At 45.6% G+C, this 25,758-nt stretch overlaps 1 protein-coding gene across 2 annotated transcripts in view; it reads left to right on the forward strand.

The window, feature by feature from the left end:
* ACVR2B (activin A receptor type 2B) overlaps positions 1 to 25,758 on the forward strand; it is a 97,803-nt gene that overhangs the window by 68,089 nt on the left and 3,956 nt on the right. For both annotated transcript variants that reach the window (XM_030009951.2, XM_030009950.1), the window contains exons 2-9: positions 10,807 to 11,014; positions 14,749 to 14,858; positions 16,225 to 16,376; positions 17,503 to 17,646; positions 18,743 to 18,886; positions 19,783 to 19,931; positions 23,681 to 23,795; positions 25,365 to 25,503. In XM_030009951.2, coding sequence (XP_029865811.1) covers positions 10,807 to 11,014; positions 14,749 to 14,858; positions 16,225 to 16,376; positions 17,503 to 17,646; positions 18,743 to 18,886; positions 19,783 to 19,931; positions 23,681 to 23,795; positions 25,365 to 25,503 — 1,161 coding nt within the window. The remainder of the gene's footprint in view (positions 1 to 10,806; positions 11,015 to 14,748; positions 14,859 to 16,224; positions 16,377 to 17,502; positions 17,647 to 18,742; positions 18,887 to 19,782; positions 19,932 to 23,680; positions 23,796 to 25,364; positions 25,504 to 25,758) is intronic.

Below are 25,758 nucleotides of genomic sequence, written 5' to 3' on the forward strand. Positions count from 1 at the left end.
GACGGGAGAAATGGACTTCTGATTTAGCTGACAACTTGCTTCTCATCCTCTGAAGAATTTTAGGAATGTCTTTACTTCCTTTTGGAGGGCTTAAGGCTAGTGTGTGATTGCAAGGGCTAGAATGTTGCTTTTCTTCCTGCCTCCCCTCTCTTTCAGGCTAGGTTCAGCTGCCTTTGCATGCTTTGACTGAAGCTTGTTAACTCTTGAAATACCGCTGTACCCTGGGAAAGAAGCTTTTAAAAGTCAGTGGTTTCTTCGTTTGCAAAACTTGAATGATCTGGAGATCTAAGATGCAATGTAAAAGATGTCGCTTGCTTAAGGAGTTATCAAGTATTTTCATACATACTGCTGTGGGCTGAACTGAGGAAACTGATTGGGATGTGGTAACGCATGCTTGTCTTTCATCAGTGTAACACTGGCCGTAGATTGTGCTAGTGCTTGTTTGTGCACTGTACTTCGATCATATTCTTACCCTTTGAGCTAAAATGCACCAGGGTGTCAGAGCATCAGTGATTGCTCAGGTGCTGGGGAACGCAGGTTGGACTGACAGCTAAAATTTGCATGTTTTATTCTCTAGAACATGGAGAAATACGGGAATTTTGTCATACTGTAGTTTGTATAATACGTGAATGGTCTTTGCCCAAAAGGGCTTAATTACCCATCAGTACATTGAACTCTCAGGCATGCTGTAGGGAGCCGTGGGCTTTGCTGCGACGCAGGGCTCTACGGAAAGAGCCGGGCAAGCATCCCCCACGTGGTCCCACAGCATTTCTTCTTGCTGAAGCCCTTGGTTCCTCTGAAGCAAAAGTTTGGTTTTCTCAGGTGAATAAAGTAGAGACCCCAAATGGGATCAGCCAACAAATGTCCATCGTCACACTGGAACTGAGGTTTGAACTTACACGTCTGTAAGATTTTTCCCTCTGCCACTGCCTCTCTTCAGCTGGCTGGCGAGGAGAAGCTTAATGCCTGTCAAGCCATGGAGCAGCAGAAAAGTAATCTTGGAAAGCTGATTCCTAGATAGAGAGAATCTTCTTCTACTGACAGAGTTATCAAATTAATTCTTCCCTGAGTTCCTACTTGCTCATGTAATCTGCTGATTGAGTGAGTCATCTCTGTGGTGTATTTGAATTTTGGTCAATGATGGAGTTTAAAACAGTGTTTTTGAACCCTGTCCCACAGTTTAGAGCGATTGTGCTTTTTTTATTTCCTTTCTTCTTCCACCCTGCTGAGAAAACTGCCCAACTTTGAGCTTTAATTATTCAAGTGGAAGAGGGTGACAAGAAGACAAACAAACATCATTTAGTTCTTGGGGGCACGCTTTCCTGATGCTTGACCTTTTGGACTTCCAACATCTTCTTGTCCATTTACATGCATTACAGTTTTTCCAATTACCAGTGAATTAAATTTGGAATTGTGGTATTTGGAAATGTCAAGCAGAATCAATAGAAAAGCACTTGGGGCCCAATCTTAGTAGACTCAGCACATTTTAAAGCATGTTTGAAATGTCCCTGCTGATAAATCTCAGAGGACCACATGTAGATTATGAATTGAGGTGCTGCTTTTTGGGTACCAAAGCTCTCTGTGGCTTGCCAGGTGTGCTGTGGTGTGTTAGACACACATCAGTCTCTCCCTGGAGAAGACCTTAGAAATCAGGAGCTCTGAAAGGCATTTCTGCTGGTGGCAGCGGCACGGCAGGATGAGGACGGTGGGATGGAGCAGGCACACATGAAAGAGCTCTGAAAGGTATTGCCACGTGGTTATTGCTGTTCCTTAAATCTCTGCGCTCCACAAGGAGATGCTCCCGTATCCTCATCCCTTTGCCTGGAAGGAAATTTCTTTTGCAGGCTTGCTTTGAAAGCTTTTCAGAACTTTGCTGTGTGGGGGGAAAATATTTACGAACATACGTGATTTCACTTCCTCCTCCCATGCTCTTTGGAGACCTCATGCTGGCTCCCGAGGAGAATGAGAGAGAACAAATGATTATGTTTTAAATGTCATTCCAGAATTTGCTGCATATTTTACTTAGTAATTTGTGGCATCTGGTCAAAATCTGCCCTCTATTTGATTTTTAGGAGTATAGTTGGAAATATCTTAATCTTGTAATTAAACTCTAATATTTTCTGTCACTGAGGCTGCAAAGTTTGGGGGCTAAGAAAACCTTCTTGATAGCTTATTTGCACCGTGCTTAGCCCACAAGGGTCCATTTTTCATGCCAGAGAGTAGTCATTGCTGTTACAAGCCAAATAAACGGTCTGCTTAATGCTTTTATAAACGCACACCTCAAATTTAAGAAAAAAAAAATAATCTCAATAACTATATGCTTGTTTGAAAACTCGTGGTCTGGGGGGAAAACACAACCTCTTCTCTACGGAAATCCTATATGGAGCAAGGCATTTTCTTGGTGTAGTGGTGCAAAGGAAGGCAGGAGGTGTCTCCTAAAGAGCAGGGTGGATGGAGGAGAGCGGTTGGCGTTCACCTGCCATGCTCGTGGCAGAGGTCCTGCGTGAGGTGGCATCTTGGGGACAGTCACACGGGGATAGAGACAGCAGCTCAGCACCTCGGGCAGTTTGGATGGGCGGTCTGCAGCTTCACGTGTTCTCCTCCAACCCGCGCCGCATGCAGGCAGGCAGTCGGTCGTGGGGCCCTTTTTGGATGCGTAACTTTCTGTTCATCAAGGCTGACTTGATTTTGTTTTTATCCTCTTGGGTGTAGCGGAGGAGTGTGTATCTGTATTAAAAAAAAAAAAAAAAGAAGAAGAAATTAGGCCTTTTTTTGTGCGTTATTACTAATCCGGTTTGAGCTCTGCTGTCCAAATTGCCTCATTTGTGACCCAAAGTGCATTTAAACATGAACTGCAGAAGCACCACGGCATTAAATGCTTTTGATTGATCTCCCTGATGGTTTTATTAAAGAACTAAAACCTTTTTTTGGGGAGACAGATACAGTTAGCGATGCGAAGGGAGAAATCTAATTACATTTTGGCTTTGTCCTTAACTGAAATGCTACAAAATAGGATTTTTCTAATGGATAACTAAAATGATCTCTTCTTTAAATAAAATATAGAAATGACCAGCTGAGTTTGAGTCAAAAATGCGCTGCTTCCAAAAATTGATTAACTGCTGGCAACGTTTCTGTCCTGCCGCACGCCAGTCCAGCCGGTGACCTGGCCAAACCTCCTTGGATCGCTCTGCCTGGCCAGAGGAATGATTTACTAAACCTTTTCCTGAATGATCCTCCCCTTTGGGCCAAGAGATTAATCTCATCAGCTCTGTGCATGCTTGCGTGTGTGTGTGCACACTCAGGATTTCACTAAATCGAATAACATTGTCATCTCACTCTGCTCCGTCTTCCCTAAACAGGAATTTGCCTGGTTTTATGGATTTGTAAGGAGCTGGGTTGCTGCATGTCCTTCTCCAGATCCTTTTTCTATCCACCCTATTCCACTTAAAATACCAGGGAAATTATTCAGAAGAATTAAACCTTTATTGCATCCTTGCCCCGAGCTGGTAGTAATGACTCTTAAAACATGCTCCCTATATTTTACAAAACAGGTTTTACTAGCAGTTTGGGGGAAAATTCTAATAAAGATCTAATTCTTTTGAATAATATCCTTGTTATCTTTTACTGACTTAAGCCCAAGTTAAAAAAGAGATATATGGGGGGGGGGATTGCTACACAGATGTCCGTGGAAGCTGTGAAGCGTGAGTCATGGTGTGAATATAGAAGCCCTGAGTTGTCATCCCTGGTGAGCAGGGAGGATGTATTTCTTAATATTAAGTTCCTTTTTTAATTTTAAAAGAAAATTACTTAAAGCCTCCTGTCCTTTTGAGACTGGTTGTCAATGGCATCATTGCAGGTTACCATGGCAATATATGCTGAGATAATAGATTAACAGCCATTGATTGACTAGAAAACTTAGAGCTCTTTTATCGTGGGATATGCCAAATGTATTGACAGAAAACAAAATTCAAAGTAATATCTTCCCTTGGCGGTACACTCTTGCTGTTCTCGGTGTTGCATGGGCCCGGTTTTACCTGATCTGGCTTAACAATCAAAATATTTTGCAATAGTCGATGCTTTACCAGGTTTTTTTCGATCAGCCAGGGCAGTGCCCATCCCTGCATCCAGCCATCTGGAAAGGGCAAGCCCCGGGTGTTTGATCGCTCTGTGCCTGGGCACGCGCTGGCCGTGGAGGTCTCCAAAGGTGGGCTTGAAGGTTTGGCTTGAAAAAGGGGCTCTGCAGAGTCAAGGGCTCGTTTCTGTTACATGGGGCTCTGCCGTTTCAAGGCTTGTGTGAAAGAACAGGGGATACGAGCAACGAGTCTTTAAATCCTTGCGTACAGTTATGTACTTAACCACAGATGTCATCGCTAGTTTGATGCTTTGCCTAAAAACGTATTTAGACGCTATTATTTAAGTACAGCAGGAATGAAATCACCCCGCTTGGGGAATAAGTGCTGGAGCAACACTTCCTAATTGCAGATTCATTATCGGCTCTGTAGAGATACAACTGGGTGGTCTCTCCGGAGCAACATTTTCCAAACTTTCTCCCTTACAAGCCCTCCTCCGGCTTGATGTTGGGATCTGAAATGCTAGCATCAACTATTTGAATTTCTTTAATTTGCAGCCCTGCGCATAACTCCTGGGCAGGTGTCTGGGAGAGGAAGAGCTGCGGGGCAGCAGCCCTCTTTCCCTGCCTTTCCCTCCCCACCAGTGCCTCCCAGTGTGCTCTACGCGTGCGTAGATCGTGGTCCCCCCACTGAAGGATGTGCCAAAATTCAGTCCCGGGTTCAGAGGCGGCTGGTTTAGCATCCCGGCAGGCGCTGAGCAATGGGAAGGAGCGGGCTGAGCTGGCACTGAAGTAGCTCATCCCAGCAGATGCTGGGCTGCAAGGTAAGCGCCCAGCAGCCTCTTATTTCCCAGCTCTGCTCAACTATGCTGCGGTTTGAGGGATAGCTCTTGAAAACAAACCCAAACCTCAAACAAAGGGCCCGACTTTCATAATCACACATGCAAGAATGCATCCGCAGTTGCTTAATTGCTACATGCAATTACCCTCCAAATTAGAGGGCAATTACCCCAATTCAGTGTACAATCTCTGTCATTTTATATTATAAAATTACATGTACAAATAGCTATATAGGGACATAACTAAGTGTTTGCAAATAACTTCAGTTGCATACACAGTTTCATATATAAAGCCCGGTGGTTTTGACAGTTAGGCAAACAGACTGTCTGGTAAATCACTCAGTGTTTATGCAGACTATTTTGACACATCCCATCTTTTCGTATATACTTTCATTTTAGGTTTTAAAAAGGGGACAGGCAGAGATAAAGAGCTGAGATTTATAGCAGCCTTCAGCCTTGGGGAAGATATTCCCCGTGTATCTAATTATGAGTTAGGAGCCCAGCAACTGCTAACACCTAGGCCCAGAGTTGCTACACTGGATCTTGGCTATAATTTAGCAGCTGTTGGATAATGACACAGCCTCGGTGATCTGTCGGCAGCTCCAAATTAGGAGAGCAGAGTTTAGTCTCGGATCAGCAACAAGGTCCCATGCCTCAGCAGGCTGAAGTCCTTCAGTTCAAGAGGACCCTTTTTAATGAGCTCCCTCTGTGCCTTGTGACTCCCAAGTAGAGGAGAGAGGTCCTCCCGTGTTGCACGGTGTTTCAACTGCTCTTGCCATCATTACGTGCCTTGGTAGGTGCTGCGGGTCTTGCTCAGCAAAATCCTGGTGATGCTTCAGTCACCTGGAGCAGAAAATTGACCCAAGGGAATCGGCGTAGTGATAGTTTCTCAGGACTGAAGTAAAAAAGTTGACTTCCACCCCAAAACCAGGTGGTGGTGGGTAGCCTCCCTCTGCCTTCACGATGTGTTGGGAGTTATTTGGGCTTGGTGGTGTTTCGTGTAAAGGTATTTGTGTGCAGCTTTGGTTCGAGGAAGGTGTTGGGAGAAGCCACGCTGCGTCATCCCTGAAGCACTGGGTGGATGCAGTGGGATGCCAGAAACCCATCTGCTCCTCCAAAGCCTAATGATTCCTTTGACTTCGATTTCAAGCATTACTTTAGAATTTATTCCTTAAATGACTATTTGTGGATTGTGGTATTGAAATGTTTATTGTTTTCACCCAGCTGCTGACGCGAGGCTCTTTTCCATGGAGAGAACTGGGGCTGATAGCAGGCTGCGCTGCTGGAGATGCCACACTCCTGCCTGATGTGCATGCTCCTGGTTTGCTTGCTCAGCATTTTCTGCAAAGCGCTGCCTATGTAGCGAGGCAGTTCTGCCCGCGGTAGTTTCTGCAGACATGGTTGAAACATCTCTATAAAATGCATGTGTGTGGCAGGGGCCAGCAGATTCCACCTGTGTTTGTACCTCTTGCATGTACCTGATGGGAGTCCCCGCTGGGTGGGAAATAGCTTTTTTTTTTTTTTTTTTTTTCCCAACTTTTGCTTTGTGGCTGGTGGAGCTGTGTTAGGTGGGAGGGGAACAGCGGCCCAATGAATTAAACCAAGTTCCGACAGCAGCCTTCCAATACTTGCTTAACAAATATCTTATATCTTGTTACGCCCAAGTCCTGTTGACTTTCTGCCAAAAGCTAAACATGGGTGTCCTTACCAGGCAGTGCCACCAACTGAAGGAGGTCAGGAGCTTTCCTACCACGTGCCAATGCTGGCATGAGGGACACAGCAAGAGCATCATGGTGATGGAAGGGCAGGACCGGGGCGACACAGCCCCCTTAGTCCATCTCAAGCCGTGGTTTGTGACTGCACCCAAAGGCTTCTGTTTCAGGGAAAGCTTTTTGTTGCCAAAATTAATCTTGTCCCTTCTCTCAGCTGCTGAGGTTTGGTTCAGCACCTCCCTTGAGCCAGGTTGTGCTGCTGGGTGTTGAGGGAAGCCCACTCAAGTCCAACCCAACCCTAGTTGCGCTAATGCATCAGCTGTGTCCGGTGGAAGGAGACGAGTGCTTCCTGCACCCGTTTTGGGGCAATACCCTCCAATTTTTCTTGCAACTTGAAATGAGAAGCAGGACGTGGTCGATCTGTGCCTCTCCCACCTGCGTTGCTCTGCAGAAGTGTCCAGCTCGATGTTTCTTAGAGAACTCCGGTGGCCTTGGGGGAATGGGCACTTCCGAACCCATTGCCCAAGGGGGAAAGAAGAGGCAGGAAGAACTACATGGCTTCCTGGAAATACAGGAGCTCAGATTGCCTCCTCTTAGTCACCACCACCCCACCGTTCTCCCTCAGAGAGACAAAACCCTGTTTCAGTTCCCCCTTCCTCCATTCAGTTGAGGGTTTTAATGCAGTGAGTGCAGAGAAGGCAGTTAGCTACAAACTTTGGTCTCTGTGTGATCCATTACAGAGCAAGGTGTGAGTGTTTCTTGATGAGCTAAAGCAGCGGGTAGATGAACACCCAGTCCTAGAGCTGTGCCCCTTCCTGCTGAGACCGTCTTGGGCACAAACAGAAGGGTTTCTTGCAGTCCCGAGCACCCAGTGGGATGAGGATCCTTACCAAACAGCTTTTTAAAAAGATCTGAAAGCAAGTAGCAAACACACAGGGTTTTAAAGTGTCTCCTTAATGCAAGCATCCTTTGGAGCTGTTTTAAGGAAAACATGCATGTATTTAGTCGTCCAAAACTTTATACGTGCTTTTATTCAATTCATCTAAACTTTGACAGCAGGGGAGAAACCGCGAAAGGCCTTTCTCCTGGTGCGGTTGCTGTTTGCCGAGTTGGGTTTGTGTGTTTGCAAGCAGATCTTAGTCTTCAGCTGAAACTTGTTCCAGAAAAGACGACTGTCTTGGGGGAAGGGAGCCTGCGCTCAGCACAGGATTTAGCAGATTCGGTTTGCTGGTCCCAAAGCCAATACAGCTCCTGCTTCACATCTTTTTAACATTCCCTTTTCAAAGCACAGTGGAAGCATCAAATCTCACCGCAGCTTTGTGCATTGCATTGGCCCTTGTTGCAGGTGGAGAAAACAGAGGCTACACAATATTGCTCGAGGTTACAGACGGAGGTGGCTGAACCAGGATTAGATTTTGGGGCTGTTTCCCAGGCAAATGGTTCATTAAACCTTCCTGCTTTCTGGGAGATGGAGTTGGGGAGGGGGAGGAAATTTCCATCTAGGGATTTTGTTTGGGATGATGGAAATGATATTACAAAATGTATTTCAAGGACTGGACCAGAAGGTGGTAGTGAGTATTAGGTATCAGCTGCAAGCCATGTGTAATATTATAATGAAGCTCAGATATTTACTTATTCTTTTATAAATAAAAAGATATCACCCTTCCTGCACACAAGACAATGCTCCTTCGCTTTCCTGCTGATTTAACCAGTATTTAGCAAAAAAAAAAAGATGCTTAATCTGCCCTAACAAAGCGTGGTGTAAGTATCAAGAGAACAAATATCAAGGCTTTAACAAGGAGTGTCAATATTGACACTATTCTGTGTTGAGGGATATTGGTAGGTTGTTTTTATTATAGTAAGCAACTTGTCAGAGGAAAACTCAGATGGAGCTTTGCAAGTGCCGATAAAACCTGCAGGTGCTATTGAAATTGAGCTCTTGTTCGTGTGTGCTTTGAATATAATTTCCAGTTTCAGAAGTCAGCTTTATGACTTTCTCCTACCCCTCCTCCCTTGCAGTCTCTCCCATGATGCAGATTAAACATTCTTGCCCCAAAAAAGTTACTGAAGGATTGAACACCTCTTCAGCTTGCAAAGACATCTTCCTAGGCTGATGAGTTTGCTCCGTACCATGAAAATTACCCATCACTGAGTCCAGGTGTCAGTATCAGGAGCAGGTTGGACACATCACCCCTAGCTTGTGCAGAAACCATGGTTTCTCCTGCAACCTTCTTGCAGTTCCGCTCTGTGCAAGGTCATCTGCACTCCTTGCTTGACACCTCTTGGCAGCAGAAGGTTGATTCCCTACAGCAGATGAGGCTACATTGAATAGCTTGAATGCAATCTCTAGCTCAGGTGCCATCTCTAAAGGGCTCTCCATGCACTGCAAAATTGGAGATGAAGCCTGCCACCAGGTAGCAGCTTGGATGGAGACTTGGCAACTTGAGGAGCTGCAGGCTGTGGAAAGGCAGATCAGGCTCCCCCTGGCATCACGTAGGACAAGTTGTTTAAACTTGGTGTGTTGAATCTTCAGTTGGAAGTAACACTCCCTTTTCTGGCTGGGTGTTGTGAGGGTACTTACATCAGTAGTGGATGGGTGTTCAGGTAAGGAAATGATGAAGCTACAGAAGGTATCCGAGACCTGGAGCCGGTGCCTGTGCCCAGGCTGGGTGTTTTCTCTGCTGTCTGTAAGCCACTTGCTGCTTGGTGTCTTATGAGGACTGAATCGCATCACCTTGTAGACACTTTTTAGAACTGGCTGGTTTGCCGTGTTGAGTGGGAATCACAGGTTGGGTTGCATTTAGATCGTCCAGACATGGCCTTGACTGCCTTAATCTCGACGTTAAAGGTTGCACGGCCTTTGGAGAAGATGGAGTCATGAAAGCACTGCAAAATTTTCCAGCCAGAAACTTAGTTCTGCACTTTGTAAAGGTCTGGCTATTCTGGGAGCGCAGCACTTTCATTTCACCATCCTGCGGGACCCATTTGTGTTTTCTACCCAGTTGTCAACACATTTTATTGGGATACCTACGTTTTCCATGATTGCAATCCATCAAAATAATGGCCAGGTCTGACCTTGCCTTAGGTTGGGTAATCCCAAAGAGAGATGGCTGCACAGCATCTCAGGATTTACTAAATCACGAGCTTCATGGTGCCTTTTCTGGTTGTCTGCTTACATGTCATGTTTGTTTCATTCTTCTCATTTTAAACTAATCCTCAAAATGCCACAAAGCAGAATAGTTCTAAATGAAGAGGATTTATGAGGCTTAGGACAAAACAGGTCACCTGCAGATACCAGTGTTCCCTTACTTGACTCCATTTTTAATGGACGTGTCGATAATCAAGTTTCAGTTCCGTGCCATGGTGGCTATGGGGGAATCGTTTTACTTGGGGCAGTAGGAACTCCTCGGTCCTTTGGTACAAGGCTCTAAGAGGGGAAAGACCCACAGACTACAGAGACTCCTTTGTTTGTGGTGGCCAAATGTGCATTTGGGGTGGCCAGATTTGTTTGGGAACAGAGTTGCTTTTTGCTGAAGGTCTTGCGTGGAGAGGCAGCATGAGCTGTGTCAACTGCAGCTAAAAACATGGCACTGTATCATATGGAGACTTATCCAAATAAGCCTGAACTGGGTTCTAAGCGAGGAATAGGCACTGTTCTGGCCCTTCTCTGCAGGATGAATATTATCTAGTCTCAGTTACATCCTACCTGCATAAGAAACCATTTATTTTTAGGTTGTGTTTCCCAAAATAGCGGTGGAGAGGGAGAGTAAATCCAGTGTGTGACATCCCAGCAAGCGGCAGGTAGCACCCTGGGAGGCTGTGTTTCCTAAACAGGGTTTCTGTGGTTAGAAAATACTGGGTATGGGTTGCCTTGTACATCCCTCTGTTAGGGTCCTGTGGGTGAAGCACTGGCCAGACGAAACCTGAGGGGGGTCTCAGCTGGGCTCTTGACTTCACTATGAACTCCTGTTGTGAACCTAGGCAAACCCGACCTCTCCGTTCCCCACCTCACACCAGCAAGGGAGAATAACCCTCCGCACCATGCTGAAGCTCACATCGATGAGCTGTTTAGCTCCCGGGGAGGCAAACGTATGCATCACCTAAAGCATAGCCACGTGGAGATGTGTCTCCCGGGATCTGTTTCTGATTTTGCTTGAACGTACTTGGGGTTTGAATTTTGCTTCAGGACCGGGCCATGGGGAGGCTGAGACAAGGGAATGCATTTACTACAACGCCAACTGGGAGTTGGAGAAGACCAACCAGAGCGGCGTGGAGCGCTGCGAGGGAGAGAAGGACAAGCGGCTCCACTGCTACGCCTCCTGGAGAAACAACTCGGGCTCCATCGAGCTGGTGAAGAAAGGCTGCTGGTTAGACGACTTCAACTGTTATGACAGGTAATAGCCTAACTGGTTTTTCTGAATATAGGTTTAATTGCTTCTCTAAGTGCAAAGGCTCGTGATTTTTGCGTCGAGGAAAAGAAAGTAAGTCCAAGTCAATTGGCCCATTCATCCCCTGTAATTACTTCTGTTGCTAATGCAGCGCTCAGAATTGTCACTTATCTGCCTTGACTTTCTAAATAGAAGCTGCAAAAGGCACTTTTAGGGTTTTTTGTTGTGGGGTTTGGTTTTTTTTTCCTTAGCAAAGCTTTGATAATTTTGGCATGCATTGAAAAACATGTCCTGTACCATCAAATAAAGAGCAATATGTTTTTCCAAGAGCATTTGGCGATACAAAGGAAAACTTGGAATCATTTGGAGCTCTCTAGAAAAGCACAGGTATCTGGGGATGGTTAGAGGTAGAGATATTCTGGCATTTGTGATGTTGCAAAAAGTTTCACTGTTCTTCAGCTGAGTTGAAAGACAGGCCAGGAGAAAGAGTGGGGCAACAAAAGCAATACGCGTGTTTGTGTGTTACTGCCTGTAGCGAGCTGAAAAGGAGCGAGGTTTTGTAGTACGAAGGCTCCAGCCTCATTAAATAGCTGGGAAGATAAACTAGTCTTTTCTCATTTCCCTTGATGCAGTTCTACAGAGGGGAAAGAACTACAGCTTAAGAAAATAGCCCTCTGAACTTTTCACAGTTTAAAAGGACAATGTTCTGTAGCTCTAGACTCAATGTTTCTGTTAAAAAAATCCCAATGACCAACCAACCAACCCAAACCCAACCTTTTTCAAGAAGGATTAACAGAACATAAAATTCAAGGATTTGCCTTTATACAACACCAATGTAGGTTGATCTCACCTTTGCGCAATTCTCAGCTGCGCATCTTTGTAGCTTCTCATTCCAAAAGTTTTAGGATATCAGGTCCTAAGCTGTGGGGCTTAAGCTGGGACTAGATTTGTCCCGTGGCTGGAGAGTTTTCTCCCTTCGGTGCTGTACACTATCCCTGCTTTTGTGCCCGTTATCTTGTCCTGACTGTGAATTGTTCCTCATCTTCCTTCTATTATTAGCGCTGGGGTTACTTTTCCACCACACCTATTCCCTTGCCAGTTGCGCAGTCAAGCTCTATATATAGTTAAATTTTTATTCTTTCCTGATAAATCAATCCTCCTTGGCCCATTAGTCATCTTAATGCCGATCCTTCTGAGAATAGAAGGTCGCTCTAGTTTCCTACTTCCAAGCAGAAGTGTTTACTGTAAACAGATTTCTCCTTTCAGTGCCTGCTCTCGTATACAGTGACACTTGTATTGTCACTGAGTGTCTCTGTGCAGGGATGTAGTGGTTCTTAAACTTTGTCATAATATGTTGCTCTGTTACAGCGGTAAAAAGTTTCCAGGGCTCCTCACAAGCCTTTTTGCAGCCCGGGGGTTGAGCATCCATTATCCTGCAGCCTGATTCTTCAAAGCCGCAGTTCCAGGGGAAAGCTAAAAGATCTTCTGAGAATTAACAAACAGTACAAGTGTTGAAAGCAACATTTGAAATAAAGGTTAGCTTTAATTAAATAAAGGCTGTTTAAATGCAGTCTTTTTTTTTTTTCTTTCCTTCCCTTGAATGCCCTCGGCCGTCTTTCATGCAGGTAGTGTTGCATCCCAAGGTGGCAAAAATGGCTAAAAAGGTGATTTTTTTGATCTACGGTGCTGTGCTGACACCCTTTTTGTCTCTGTCTTCATTACCTTTGGATGCCAAGCTCCTGGGTGCAGCCTCAGGAGATGCACCTGTACGTATATCTGCAAAAGCGTCCCCTGGATGCAGGACATGGTCCTATTCTGCCAGGCTGCAGCTCCTCTCGGAGCAGAGGCAGCACGTGCTGGTACGTGCCAAGCGCTGCCTCCTTGTCGCTGGAAGGTGAAAAATTCAGGAATGCAGGGGTTAGGACGTTGAGGGTGCTGTGGCTCCTTACTCTGTTTTTTATCTTAAGGAAACAAGAACGTGGCACATGTACGTTTAAGGTTATAGGAAAAAGGTAGTGTTTAAAAATCGACTTGTGTGCTCTTCATTTATTTACACAGCCCCACCGGAGAGGTCGTGTTCACGTTTTCTTGAAGAGCATGTGAACCGCTACGAAACATGCCCTCGCTGCCATAGAAAAATGTGTCGTTCTCTTCCACCGTCTCATTTGTAATATTTGCTAAGTATAACATGTCATATGTACCTGGATGGCTGCCCTGAGCGCACACCAACTCAAAGACAGGGATAATGAATTGCAGATGTGGAGCAGGCTGTTTTCACTCATTAGCTTGATTTCTTAACCAACAGATTTAGCAAAGGATGTGTTTTCTCTTGAAGACTCCAATACTGATGCTGTTAAATCCAAAGGGCTTGTTATCTGATTTTACGAAAAAGCATCTGGAAACATTGCTTAACTTGTTGAAACATCTTTGTTCATTTGAATAAGTCAAATAGCTGCTTTTTTTCTTTGAAGTTTAAAAAAAAATAAAAGCCTGAAAAACAAACCAAGTGCTTCCCAGCTGACACATTGCAGGAGACATTTTGGCTATAGCCACTTTTTTCCCCCAAAAGGAATAAAGCACTGAAAACTACCCTGCGTCATGATTGAAGAGAGCCCTTTCCATTCTTCTTGTGGCAGTATGTCAGTGATACCACAGAAAGGGAGGCTTGGCATGGGTTCATAAATGAGTAATAATGTCAAACACATATGATTGTTTTGCTACTTCCTCCGAGTGGTCGAAGGAAGGAAGTTATGCATATAATTTAGCTGGGCTTCAGGAAATAGTTTGATACAGTTCTCTGCGGAGAGCAGCTCTGCAACCCTAATAACTAAAAGCAGAGGGTAACATAGCAAAAGGTGGCAGGGAAGGGAAGCAGGCATTTAAGAAAGAGAAAGAAATGACTCCTAGAGCACTGCGAAAATCACTGCATGTCTCTTTTGGCATTGATCTGTGGGAGAGGGAGGATGTGTGGAAGTGGAGTTGGTCTGATCTGTGAAAGTCCCCTAACACCTTGCACAGTGTGGAAGGAAACCTCAGTGCTGAGAAGGCTGGAGCGCTACCTGGATAACAGGCAAATACAAAAAACGGGAGCTGGAACCTGATTTTCTTAAAGGCTTTTGTGCAGGAATAAGTTTTTTAAAGGAGAAAGAAATGGCATTTGGAAATTAAACCTTATAAAAAAAAAACCAAAACCAAAACTTGCAGCCTCCCTCCTGCCTGCAGCAGGACTGTTGCTGCCGGTGTCTGGTGCCCTTCTAGTGCGTAGTTAGTGATGCTCAAGGCTGTGAGAGCAGTCTTAGCTCAGCCCTCATCATATGTGCTTTATGGCACAATCTTTAATTGCATGATCAAATACTCCTCTGCCCCGACAGCATACATACGGGCTGTGGGAAAGACATTGTTCTTGGGAATGAGGCATCTCTCCATTGTTTTTCTGCTTCTCATTCAGTTAGCGGCAGCGGCTGTTATTTATTACTCGCCATCTAATGCCTTCAGTACATATGGAAGCATTTGTTTCCTTTACGGTCTTTTCAAGGGTCTTTGCTATCCACTGGGGTATTTGAGTGCCAAGTTGTTTTCTGTAAGTGGAGACTGCCGATCTGTGCAGCGCAGCAGCAGGAGAAGGCGCGTGGAGAAGGGAATTTGGGACAGGTTTGCTCCCGAAGACAAGAGGCAGGAATTGGCTGACTTCGTTTTTTTTCTCTTCCCTTCCTCGCCGTGTCTGTCCCTCCCTGACGCAGGCAGGAGTGCGTAGCCACAGAAGAAAACCCTCAAGTGTTTTTCTGCTGCTGCGAGGGCAACTATTGCAATGAGAAATTTACCCATTTGCCTGAAGTCACCGGCCCAGAAGGTGAGTGACTGGGTGGATGGGGAGTTGGGGTGTCTTCCTCTAGGCCCAGTTGGTGATGACTTTGAGTTGTTGGATGTTGAGCAAAAAATGCATCCCACAGGATATGAAGTACCATTTTGGTTACAAAGTCCAGAAATCCTTCGGCTACGGTTCTTTAAGAATAGTTTTTTAAGGTTGTTTCACTCTGTGGGTAAAGTGTGTTGCATCAACACCTCGGATACCGTCAGTAAGGATTAGGTTTTCTTTATGGTGGATGTTCACAGTGGGATATTACAAACCAAAACGCAGCACAAGGGGAAGAGGGCAAAGTGGTTTATACAGCATGGATCAAAACTCAAACTCTGAAAAGGTATTTCACGCCTTCTTCATTAATTTTCATAGGTTACAGGTCTCCAAATACCATGAGCATCTGGGATTTTTGCATTTGATTGCTATATTGTTGGTCTGGGGATTGAAAGGGAATGGGTGTGTGTGTCAGCTTTCAGAGTTTGTGGATATACGTCAGGGAAGAAAAGTAATAGCAGGTCCTTCTTCAGAGGCTAGTAGAAAAATGATGATTCTTTTAGCTGTATGCTTGCTAAAGTAGCATTCAATAAAAATTATTAAAGCAGATGGATCTTTTCCTTAGGAGGGTTTCTTTTGCTATCAACTACCTACATTTACTGAGATGTTCCAGTAGACCATTATCAGATTTTCCTGGGCTTTCCTGTTAGGTTTTTAATTGTTTACATGGGTTTTATTATCTCCTGTTATTAATGTACCCGTAGCAACCTAGTAGAAAATATTCTTTCTCTCACAGTTTTTTGTTTAATTTGGCAAGTCTTGCTATTTTTTCCTTCCCTGCCTCCAACATAGCAACATGGCTCCATTTAGTATTCCCATTGTTTGTGTCTCAACTGCACTGATGTAATTTGGAACAAGAACTACTGTGGGAATAGTGCATTTAATTGTGGCTCCGGCAGCATTTTACTAAAAACTTGACATCTTGTCAATCACTGTAAAAGGCAAAGCAACGCTGTGAGGGATTTCGTGCTCGCTTAATACATTCGGAAGGGTTAAGATGAGGAAATTTTCTGCTTTTACGTATCCCAGCAAGAAATACCCATCTTAAATAAAGGTCAGATGAAGGCTCAGCTTGCAAAGTGTGGTTTGGACCATTGTAACTCCATTACTAATAGCCGTATGGAAAAAAGTAGACCGCAGAGCCTTGTGAATACTGTTGGATGTGATGGGACATGCCACTAAGCATTGTCAACTTTGGAGTAGAAGGAAGGATGGGGTTTGGTTGCATCTGGACGTGTAGCTGACAGTGCTGTTGCATGCCTGAAGGGTCGTTTCCCTCGTTTACCCTGCTGTTTTCTCACAGTCATATATGAGCCGCCGCCGCCAACGCCCTCCCTGCTCAACATCCTGGTGTACTCGCTGCTCCCCATCGCTGTCCTCTCCATGGCCATTCTCTTGGCCTTCTGGATGTACCGTCACCGCAAGCCTCCCTACGGGCATGTCGACATTAATGAGGTGAGGGAGTCGCTCCCTTTTATTTGGACCTTACAAGAGGCACGGAGGCTGCTCAGTAGATATTCACATCCACTTTTGCTTCACTCTTTTTGGGTGGCCTAACTTCTCTTCTCTGTCTTTTTGAAGTTGGTGGTACAGTTGGCCTCTGTGGTGGTGTTAGCAGCCCCTGTGAGGCTGATGCGTTTAGACGGGGTTATCACCGTGTCCAGGATTCCTAAGGGATGGAGTTACACAGCCCTGCTTGGTGGCTACCCTTCCCCCCAAACTCTCAAACCCATTGCCTGATTTCAGCCAACTGCAGCGGAGCAGAGATCAGAGAGATGATAAAGTTCCTACCTGCTTTATGGGGCGAGGGGAGATGCTTTCCCCGTTGAAGCTCAGTTTTTATGAGCCATTAGAGAATGCATGCAGGAGGTCATCCTCATGGCCCAGAGCCATCAGGAACTGGTCCTTGCTGGCTCTGCTGTGCCCTGCGCCTTCTGGTTCCTTCTGAAGAGCGAGCAGCTACCTCTCCCTCCCTCCTCTGCCCACTACAGCCCATACTGTGAACATTTCCCATCTGAAAGCAGCACAGAGCTCCAACCCCACACGTCCTGCAGGGTTGTGTTGTTCTCCTGGACAAATGCAGAGTTTAAACAGATACGATCTTTATGATGCTGACAGACCTGTTTATTGCCCATTGCTAGGGTTATGTGAAACACACCTAATGAAGTGCAAAGCAGTGGGAGGTTTTAGGTGTAGCTGGCTGTTGGGCCACAAAGATCAAAAAGTTCCTGCTTTTGGCAGGAGGTAGCCTTGAGGTCATCGATGTTTTACAGCCCAAAATAGCTCTTGCTTTGAAAACATAGGAGAATTCAGGTTTTGCCAGAGGATGGCAGGCAGTAGTTTGACACACAAAGTGACACTTGGAGGTGTAGATTGTTATATATGTTCTATACAAATACCCTACAAAGCAATACAGGGAATTTGGGGCTGCTCTTGCTGCAAACAGTACATCTAAATAATTTGTATTAAATAAGATGTCACTTTTTTACGCCGCTTTCCCCATATGCAATCTCTCCATTTTTCCCCTCCCTTTGTTTTACAGTCCAGCTTCAGCTGGTGACAATGTTTTTCTCTCATGCAGGACCCCGGCCCACCACCCCCTTCTCCTCTGGTTGGCCTAAAGCCTCTGCAGCTCTTGGAGATCAAGGCGAGAGGACGCTTTGGCTGTGTGTGGAAGGCTCAGCTGATGAATGACTACGTAGCAGTGAAAATCTTCCCTATTCAGGTGAGAAGGGCACTGCAGTAGGTTCTCACTCACTGGGCTTCCTCACCGGGGCTGAGATGCTCTAAGCACCAATGGAGGTGCTTTTAAGACCATAACAAAGATGCTTTTGGACTCTTCTGCTGGGGGAAAAAGTTCAAGGACCTTCCTACGCTTTTCTCTCTGTTATCTCGTTACCAAATGCTTCCTGTAGTAGTAGTTGTTGCAAGAAGGGCAATAACAAGCACATTTTGAGATCTACAGGGTATTTTAACTTTGCTGCAAAAGTCCGTGTTGTTAAAGTCCAGCAAGGCAGTGTGCAGCTGCGATGCCCAAAGTGCACACAAAGGATCAAAGCCCCGGCTTTGTGCGACCTGCCTGGGTAGATTGTAAATCCGGACCCGAACCTAGCAAACAGTTTACAGCTTACAAAGGCACAGCCCCAGCGCTGTGAAAGCTAATTGCACTGCAGCATTTCTGTCAGCTCACGTCTTCCGCTCTAGGAAACCTTTGAACACTCCTGACTTGACTCTCTAGGAGTTGCAGATGGAAAGAGTAAAGCAATCAAAAGTCAAATGAAAGAAGAAGGACTGAAGCATCTTTGTGTTCCTCCACTGTCTCCTTCTTCGTTAATTTTTTGCCCTGTATTTGTTGTCATAGTGTTGCTAAAGGAGATTTGCACATCTTCTGTCCAAGCCAGCTGTGACCTACTAGTAAATATTCAATAGAGCCTAGATTAGATTTTGTAATCATAACAATTACAGCTACAATGCAGATCTGGGTGCTGTATGCACAGGCTTTATTCTTGCAAGCAACCTTAGGAAGACTCGACAAATCTTATTTCTCAGTGAGGTTGAGTTTGGATTCCTCCCCCCTCCCCACACATGTGCTTTAGGAATAGCTGCGGATAATTTTGGAGCAGGGAGACTGAGAACAGCAACTTCCAGTCTTTCTCCAGTATCTACCCTTTAGGAAAACAGCCTCATTTTGAAGGGATACATCACATCCGAATGCTGGAGGATGATATTAAGAGGACCTTGAGCAGCTCTGACTGAGCTGAAGGAGTTGTTTACTTTAAAGGGAAGCGTGATCTTTGATGGTGCATTTCTCCCTGCTTTAGGATAAGCAATCTTGGCAGAGTGAGAGGGAGATTTTCAATACTCCTGGCATGAAGCATGAAAACCTTTTGCAATTTATCGCAGCAGAGAAAAGAGGGACAAACCTAGAGACAGAGCTCTGGCTGATCACAGCTTTCCACGACAAGGTAACGTATCATTGCGTGTACATTTTGGGAAGGCACAGAGGGAGCTGGTTGTGAAGCAGCAGGATTTGGTGTCTGATATTCTCCCAGAAGCTCCCCTGTAATCTAGCCAGTTTGTCCCTGGTGAGCCATGGCTCGGTAGTGGAGAAGTGTTCCTGCTCCCCTCCTTTGAAGACTCTTCCTTTAGCTTTCAAGGCTTTCCTACACAAACATAGGATTAATAAAGGTGGGACTTGAGGAGAGAGAGAGGCACAAAAGGCCACAGCTCACGTCTGTGGCGGTCACCATCTCTTAACGTGCGTAGATGAACACATGGGAGCCGGGTGTCGCAGACCGTTGCCGTCCCAACTCACCCCTTGCAGATGGGCTCCATGTTTGCTTTTGAAGCTTGGGGCATATCTCCCATTTCATGGATTGCTTTAGTTATCAAACATGACTAACACTCAAAATAAAACAAACACGAACAAATCCGGGGTTGAGCCAGCAGCGTTATCCCTCTGTTTAATCCAAGGTCTACTGAGTCAATCATTGCCACAACCAGCTGATACAATGCATCATCTTCTTGCATGGAAGGCTTTCCCCTTTCTGAGGTTGGATGAATTGATCTGTTTTGAGATGATTTTGTGCCTTTCTTACCTCCCTCCCATTCCCTGGCAGATTAGTGGACTCTTCTTGGACATCCAGATACTTTCTGTGCTGTCAAGGGCTGAGGTCTCACGAATGCTTCTAGTTTTTATTTCTTCTTCTTTTTTACTGTCGCTAGTGATTTCTTCCCCCCTGTTAAATCAAGGTTCAGATTTCTCAAGCACTCATTAAAACCATTTTCTAAACTGATGAGCTGGCATAAATGTCATGTAGCAGGGTCTGCGATTAAGAACATATGATGTCTTGTTTCACAGGGCTCTCTGACGGATTACCTGAAGGGCAATATTATCAGCTGGAATGAGCTCTGCCATGTTGCAGAAACAATGGCCCGTGGCTTGTCCTACCTTCATGAAGATGTCCCTTGGTGCAAAGGTGAAGGACACAAACCTGCTATAGCACACAGGTACGGCCTCTTTCGTTGACACCATTCAAGTGCTATCTGCAAATGTTTGCAGCCTCTTTGAAGTGATGCTGTTGAATGGAGGGGATTGTGCTTTTAGGAAGTAAATGCCTTTTAACCCAACAAACCCTATGCTAAGACAAGATTGTTTTTCAACCACAAATGAAATGGCGAAGGGCAAGTAAGCGTCTTGTCCGTGAAACAGTCAGTATGATTGGTAGTGCTTTATGGCAAATGTCTGAAGGGTCGGTGCTTCACTCTTCCAACAACTCTTCTCTTGACTTGTCGTGGAAAGGGAAATCTGGTTGCTGCAGAACTGCTCTTTTAAAGGACTGTGCTTGATAAATCACATTATAATCCATGTATTTCTATGGCCGTACCAAGATTTGGACTCTATTTTTCCCTAAGTGTTTTAGACTGATAACTCCACTGTGTGTCTTCCCACAGAGCTTTTGATCATTAGGTAAGAAATGGAGAAACTGTAGAAATGCAGAAAATGGCTGCTATATATTTTTCACTGTAGTTTTATAGTGCCCAAGACGTGCCAGGGTGCTTATGAGAGACACCAGAGCAGGCACCACGGTGCCTCTGCGACCTCTTGGCACACGCTTCAACCCACCTGCGTGGCAGTGCCGTGGGGACAGCGGGAACCCAGAAAGCAGTGGGTGAAACCGTACTGGTTTTAGCCCTTCTCCGAAGTCCCACGTTGCTTGCCCTGGACTAAAGCATCTCTACCGGGTGGTTTGCTAGAGGCACGGCGGGAGGGGGGAGTTTTCCAGAAGGGATTTACGCGGGCTACACGCCGTAATCCGTGGCCATACTCCCCCGCCACCCACCGCATTTCATCTAGGAGGGACTTAAACCCCACGTCCAGCTGCAGCAATTTGTACCCGATCTAGCGGGGCCATCTTCATGTACGGCGAGATAATCCCTGGTTTTGCAAGGGTGTCCCTGCCCCCAAAACAACCGCCCTCCCCGAACCTGAAGGTTTCTGAGAGCTGGGGGCTGTTGAAAGAGCCTGCAGCTGCCTTTGTGCTGTTCCTGGAGCTGACCCCTGTGTCCCTGACATTTGTCCCTGTAGAATAAAGGCAGTGGTTTATACATGAAAATTCCTGAGGGTGGGGAACAAGAGAAAGGCTATAGAAAGGCATTAAAGCAACAGATCGTGCTCATTAGTGTCCCCATCCATTTAGCAAATGATAAAAGATGGAGAATGCACCATTTGTGTGAACTTAGCACATACCTACAGAAGAGGGATTTCAGGACACAGGGGATTTCCCTTGGATTACCCCACTCCTTTTATTTTTGTTTTAAAAGAAAACACCAAATACATTTTAAATCGAGGAGTGGGGAGGGAGATGGCATTTTTTTAATGGCTTCTCACGATGCATGCGAAGATGCTGGGGTTCACAGGTGGGACTCCCCGAGTCATTGCTGGGCAGGGGTTCAGCTAACTCCTTACCGGCCCCCGGCAATACAAGGAGGATTAAGGTTATGGGATTGCTTGTTGGTGCGAAAGTGCCCCCACGTGGAAGCTGAAAATAAAATCTCTGGTGTCTGAATCGAGTTAATGCACCCGTTGTTCATAGTCTGCTCGCTTTCTTATTCTCTAGTTTGAAGCATTACATGGAAAAAAAGATATTTTCTTCTTTTCAGGACGCTTTCTTTTATTGGTGACCATTTTAGGATGGTCTAATGCATACGGTGTTAGTGGGAATTCTACTTGGCATGGCTTGGATCAGGTCTTTCTCCCTGTCCTGCATATGTTTGCATTTCAGCTTACACTTGCCAGTTCAGGGTGGTTTGTGGAAGGAAGGATAGCATGGAAAAATAGGGAAATGTATGGAAATAGGGGAAAAAAAGAAGTGCAAAAGGAAATCCCTGCATCACATATCAAGATGTAGTAGTTAACTGTTGCATGCCCAAAGGGCACTGTGTGTGAACAGCAGCGGCAAATGCCTACACAATGATACGGGTTTACATCTTGCTTCACTTTGGAAACTTATCATTCAGGCAGACCGTCTAATAATTTCTGTGTAGTACTTACTGAGCCACCGTTTTGCAAAAATCTCGTGCACAATCTGTACCATCCCAGAAGGCATAATCCCCTAATGCTGACCGAGCAAGGGAGTTTATCTATGTCATTAGGTGATGGCTGTTTTCTAAGCCTGTGGGGAAACTGCTATAGCACGGAAGCAGTCAGTCTCTAAGATGACAGGTATTAGGTAAATGGTGTTTTTCTCTGTAACGGAGGGGTACAAACTCTGCAAAACTGTACTGTGTCCCTAGAAACCCCATGTGTCCCCTTGAGGTGATGGAGGCTGGTTTCTGCTGGGGTTCCCCGGCTGTACGATGCTCTCCAACTTCATACCCACTCTCCCCATCTTAATCCTCGAGCCAGAAATGCCCATCATGCTGTGTTTAGCTCAGAAAGGAAAAATCCTTTCTTCTGATTTTTTAAGCTCAGAATCAGGGGCTGGGTGCTACAGGATGATTTTTGCTCACGGTGCTTTGAGCTGGTGCTCTGGCATCCGAGGCTGCAGCGAGCAGCCTTTCTCTATGGTCCAGCAGTTTCTCTCTTCCCAAAGAATTTTGACAGGTCTCTCTAGTGCGGAACAATTGTATCTGCCCTCATTAATTATTTTGTGCAGGCCTGCAATGTCCTGCAATCAGCAGGGTCACCGAGTGAATTGATGATAGGGAAATTATAATGCTGAGCATACCGGACAATTGCCATCTGCTGTCTAAGGTCTGTAATTTAATTAGATTGCCAAACATTCCTTTTCAGATGAAAATGCGGGAAGCCCAGGGAACAGGGCTTGACTGGCTAGGCATCTTGGTGTGACCCTTCTCCACCTCCCCTACCCCCCTGCCTTCCAGCCCCTGCAGATTTACCTGAGCTGCCCTGAAATGATCCCGCTGCAGCACAGGACTGACACAAACGTCCCCTTAAAGCCACCTTCAAGCACAAACCCACCATCTCTACTGCAAATGCTTACACCTGCCCGTCAGCTGCCCGGTCCGATCCTGACAGCTTGTCTGAGTGAGGGCTAACCCCCTTCCCTGCTTGCTTTCCAACCCTCTGAATTCTCTGGGGAAGATCGATCCGGCAATTAAAACATAAGTGCAATAGATGACTATGGCAAAAGTCTGTTGAAGCGTGTAGTCAGGGTGAAGAGGGTCCCACGAGCATCTGCTGATTTCCAGGAACGTCTAATTTTGTAGATAGGAGCAAACATCCTTACTAGGATAAGGAGTAAATGCATCCCCTTAAGTGTCTTGCTTTTGTTGTTGGGAGTGATAGGAGCAAAGATCCTTACTAGGATAAGGAGTAAATGCATCCCCTTAACTGTCTTGCTTTTGTTGTTGGGAGTGAGAAATGTGAGAAATGCCCAGAAGTGGGGGTCCACAGCTGGTGCTCAGAGCAAGAAAAGGTGCCTTACGCTGCCTGCTCTAATTAAAACACCCCCTTCATATCACTACTTGCTTTTATTTTGAGGTTAATTCACCATAGAGTTTGGCTGACTGTGCTGGGCAGCACAGGGCTGCTTGATTGTGGTTTAGGGACACGGGCAGCGAGGAACAGCCGAATTTGCCAGTGCTGGCCGTGCCGGACAGCCGGGGAAGGAAGGAAGGAGCTGATTTACTAGAGGCTGCTAAGCCTATAGACTTACAACGTGGAGCGTTGCAATGTGATTTAGACACGTGCCGTAATAAACCCTTCCCAAACTTGCTTCTTGGCTTGTCCATAGGGACTTCAAGAGTAAAAATGTCTTGCTGAAGAACGACTTGACGGCAGTGCTAGCCGATTTTGGACTAGCTGTACGGTTTGAACCTGGGAAACCTCCAGGGGACACTCATGGACAGGTAATCATTATCTTTAACAATAATATTTTAAAAAGTTGAGCTTGCCATAGTTCCTCAGGAGTGGGGAGTGTTTTGTGTAGACGCATTTAATTCTCTTCGAGATATGTATTTTTCCATAAAAGCTTGTGCTCAGGCATAAATTCCAGGAGCTGCTTTGATCTGGGTGAGCGGGGAGAGTGCTCAGACCCTCCCGACCGCTGTGCAGGTGGAGTCCCCGTGGCCCCAGGGGCATGTGGCTTCTTCCTTCAAACACACGACTTGCTGACTCTTTATTGCCTCGGTATTAAATATTAATACTCCTAAAATTATTCATTTATTTTTAAGAATTCAGCCAGGCTGGCTGCTTGGGTGACCTTTAGCAATGGCAGATCTTGTGAGGTGGCTCTGCGCTGCGTAAAGAATTTGCTGTGTTTTTATGGGTTCTTAATTTTCTGCCTTTGCGTTGTGGCAAGCGGCCCCTTGTTCTGCTCTCGTGCCCGGGGCACAGCAAGGCCAGCATCTCCTCCTTGTGCCTCTGGGGTTTTTTTGAATGCCCATCTCCAATGCAGGCTCTGTTTTTACCTTTATCTCAGAAGGAGTGAACGCTTTTGTGGGTTAGCCCCCCGCAGCTTTCCTCACTTTTGCCCTCTTTTTTGGGGCTTTTCCAGTATTTTCCATGCCTTTTCACATCCTGGCTTCCCCCTGTCCCCACTGCCTCAGGTAACAGCAAGAGCAGATGAGAATTTCCTAAAGGAAAATACTAAAGGCATTTCAATTCCCATGTTACAAAGGTGGGGTTTTTTTCCTTGCTCTGCTCTCCACTCTTCTATATTATGGGCTATAATTCTGCCATGTATATAACCACAACCACATGAGGAACTCGGTGTGGCTCTGCCTGGACGAAAAACAACAAGATCGGCACTATAATGAGGACTGAATCCCCTCAAAGCAAGAGGGGATCTCTTCAGAACAGATCACAGCAAGCCAGGGCAGGGTAGACTTTGTAGGGTTCATGCTTTCCTACTCCTGTGGATGCAGGAGACATTTTTTTTAATCCAAGGCTGTCAAACCAACACCATTTCCTACCTTTCAGGATATATCAATTTTACTCTTTTTTTTTTAATATATTTTATGTTTTTTTTTTAGTGAAAGGGGATTGAACTTTCAACGACTATGATAAGCAAGTCTGACTTGACCTCAGGGTGTTCTGTGTGTCTCCAAAGACAGCATTTTCTCATGCAGTGTGTGCTGCTGGAGCAAGATGCGGTGGGATGCAGGGAAGGCAGGATTTCATCCGTATTCACCGTGCCGCGCTGCATTTAAATTAGACCTGTAGCGTACACTGAATGAATATCACACACGTAGCTATGCACTTTGGCTTTTTCCTTCAGGTAGCTTATCTAGACTCAAGTGATCTTAATGAGAATCGGTGTCAGAAAAAACAGCTCCCTTTTGCTTGTTTTTCAAGTGAGGTGCAACTTTAGCAGAAGTAGCCTTAAGGCTAATGAAACCAGCTGTCACTCATCTCCAACCAGTGGAGGCTGATGGGCCCAACTGGAATGTAACTTGAGTTGTGTTTTTTCCCTGTAGGTGGGAACAAGGAGGTATATGGCTCCCGAAGTGTTAGAGGGAGCAATCAACTTCCAGCGAGACGCCTTCCTGAGAATAGACATGTATGCAATGGGACTGGTGTTGTGGGAGCTAGTCTCCAGATGTAGAGCAGTTGATGGTAAGAATAAAGATTGTCTCGTCCCTGGGGAGGGCTCTGTTTCAGCGTGGTTTAGTGTCCAGAGAATGGGCCTGGCTTTGTTTCAAAAAAAAAAAACAAACAAAAAATCAATGGTGTATTTTTATTAAGCAGCTAACCTGTTTTTCACTTGCTTGTTTTTTAACATAAGCTGTCGTTCTCTGTAGATAATAACCTTTGTAGTGTTCAAATCTCAAAGTGCTTTTAACTACGCTGGTTACACTGCAAATGGGCTGA

The sequence above is a fragment of the Aquila chrysaetos genome, chromosome 3 (assembly GCF_900496995.4).
Source record: "Aquila chrysaetos chrysaetos chromosome 3, bAquChr1.4, whole genome shotgun sequence".
In the NCBI taxonomy this organism is placed as follows: domain Eukaryota; kingdom Metazoa; phylum Chordata; class Aves; order Accipitriformes; family Accipitridae; genus Aquila; species Aquila chrysaetos.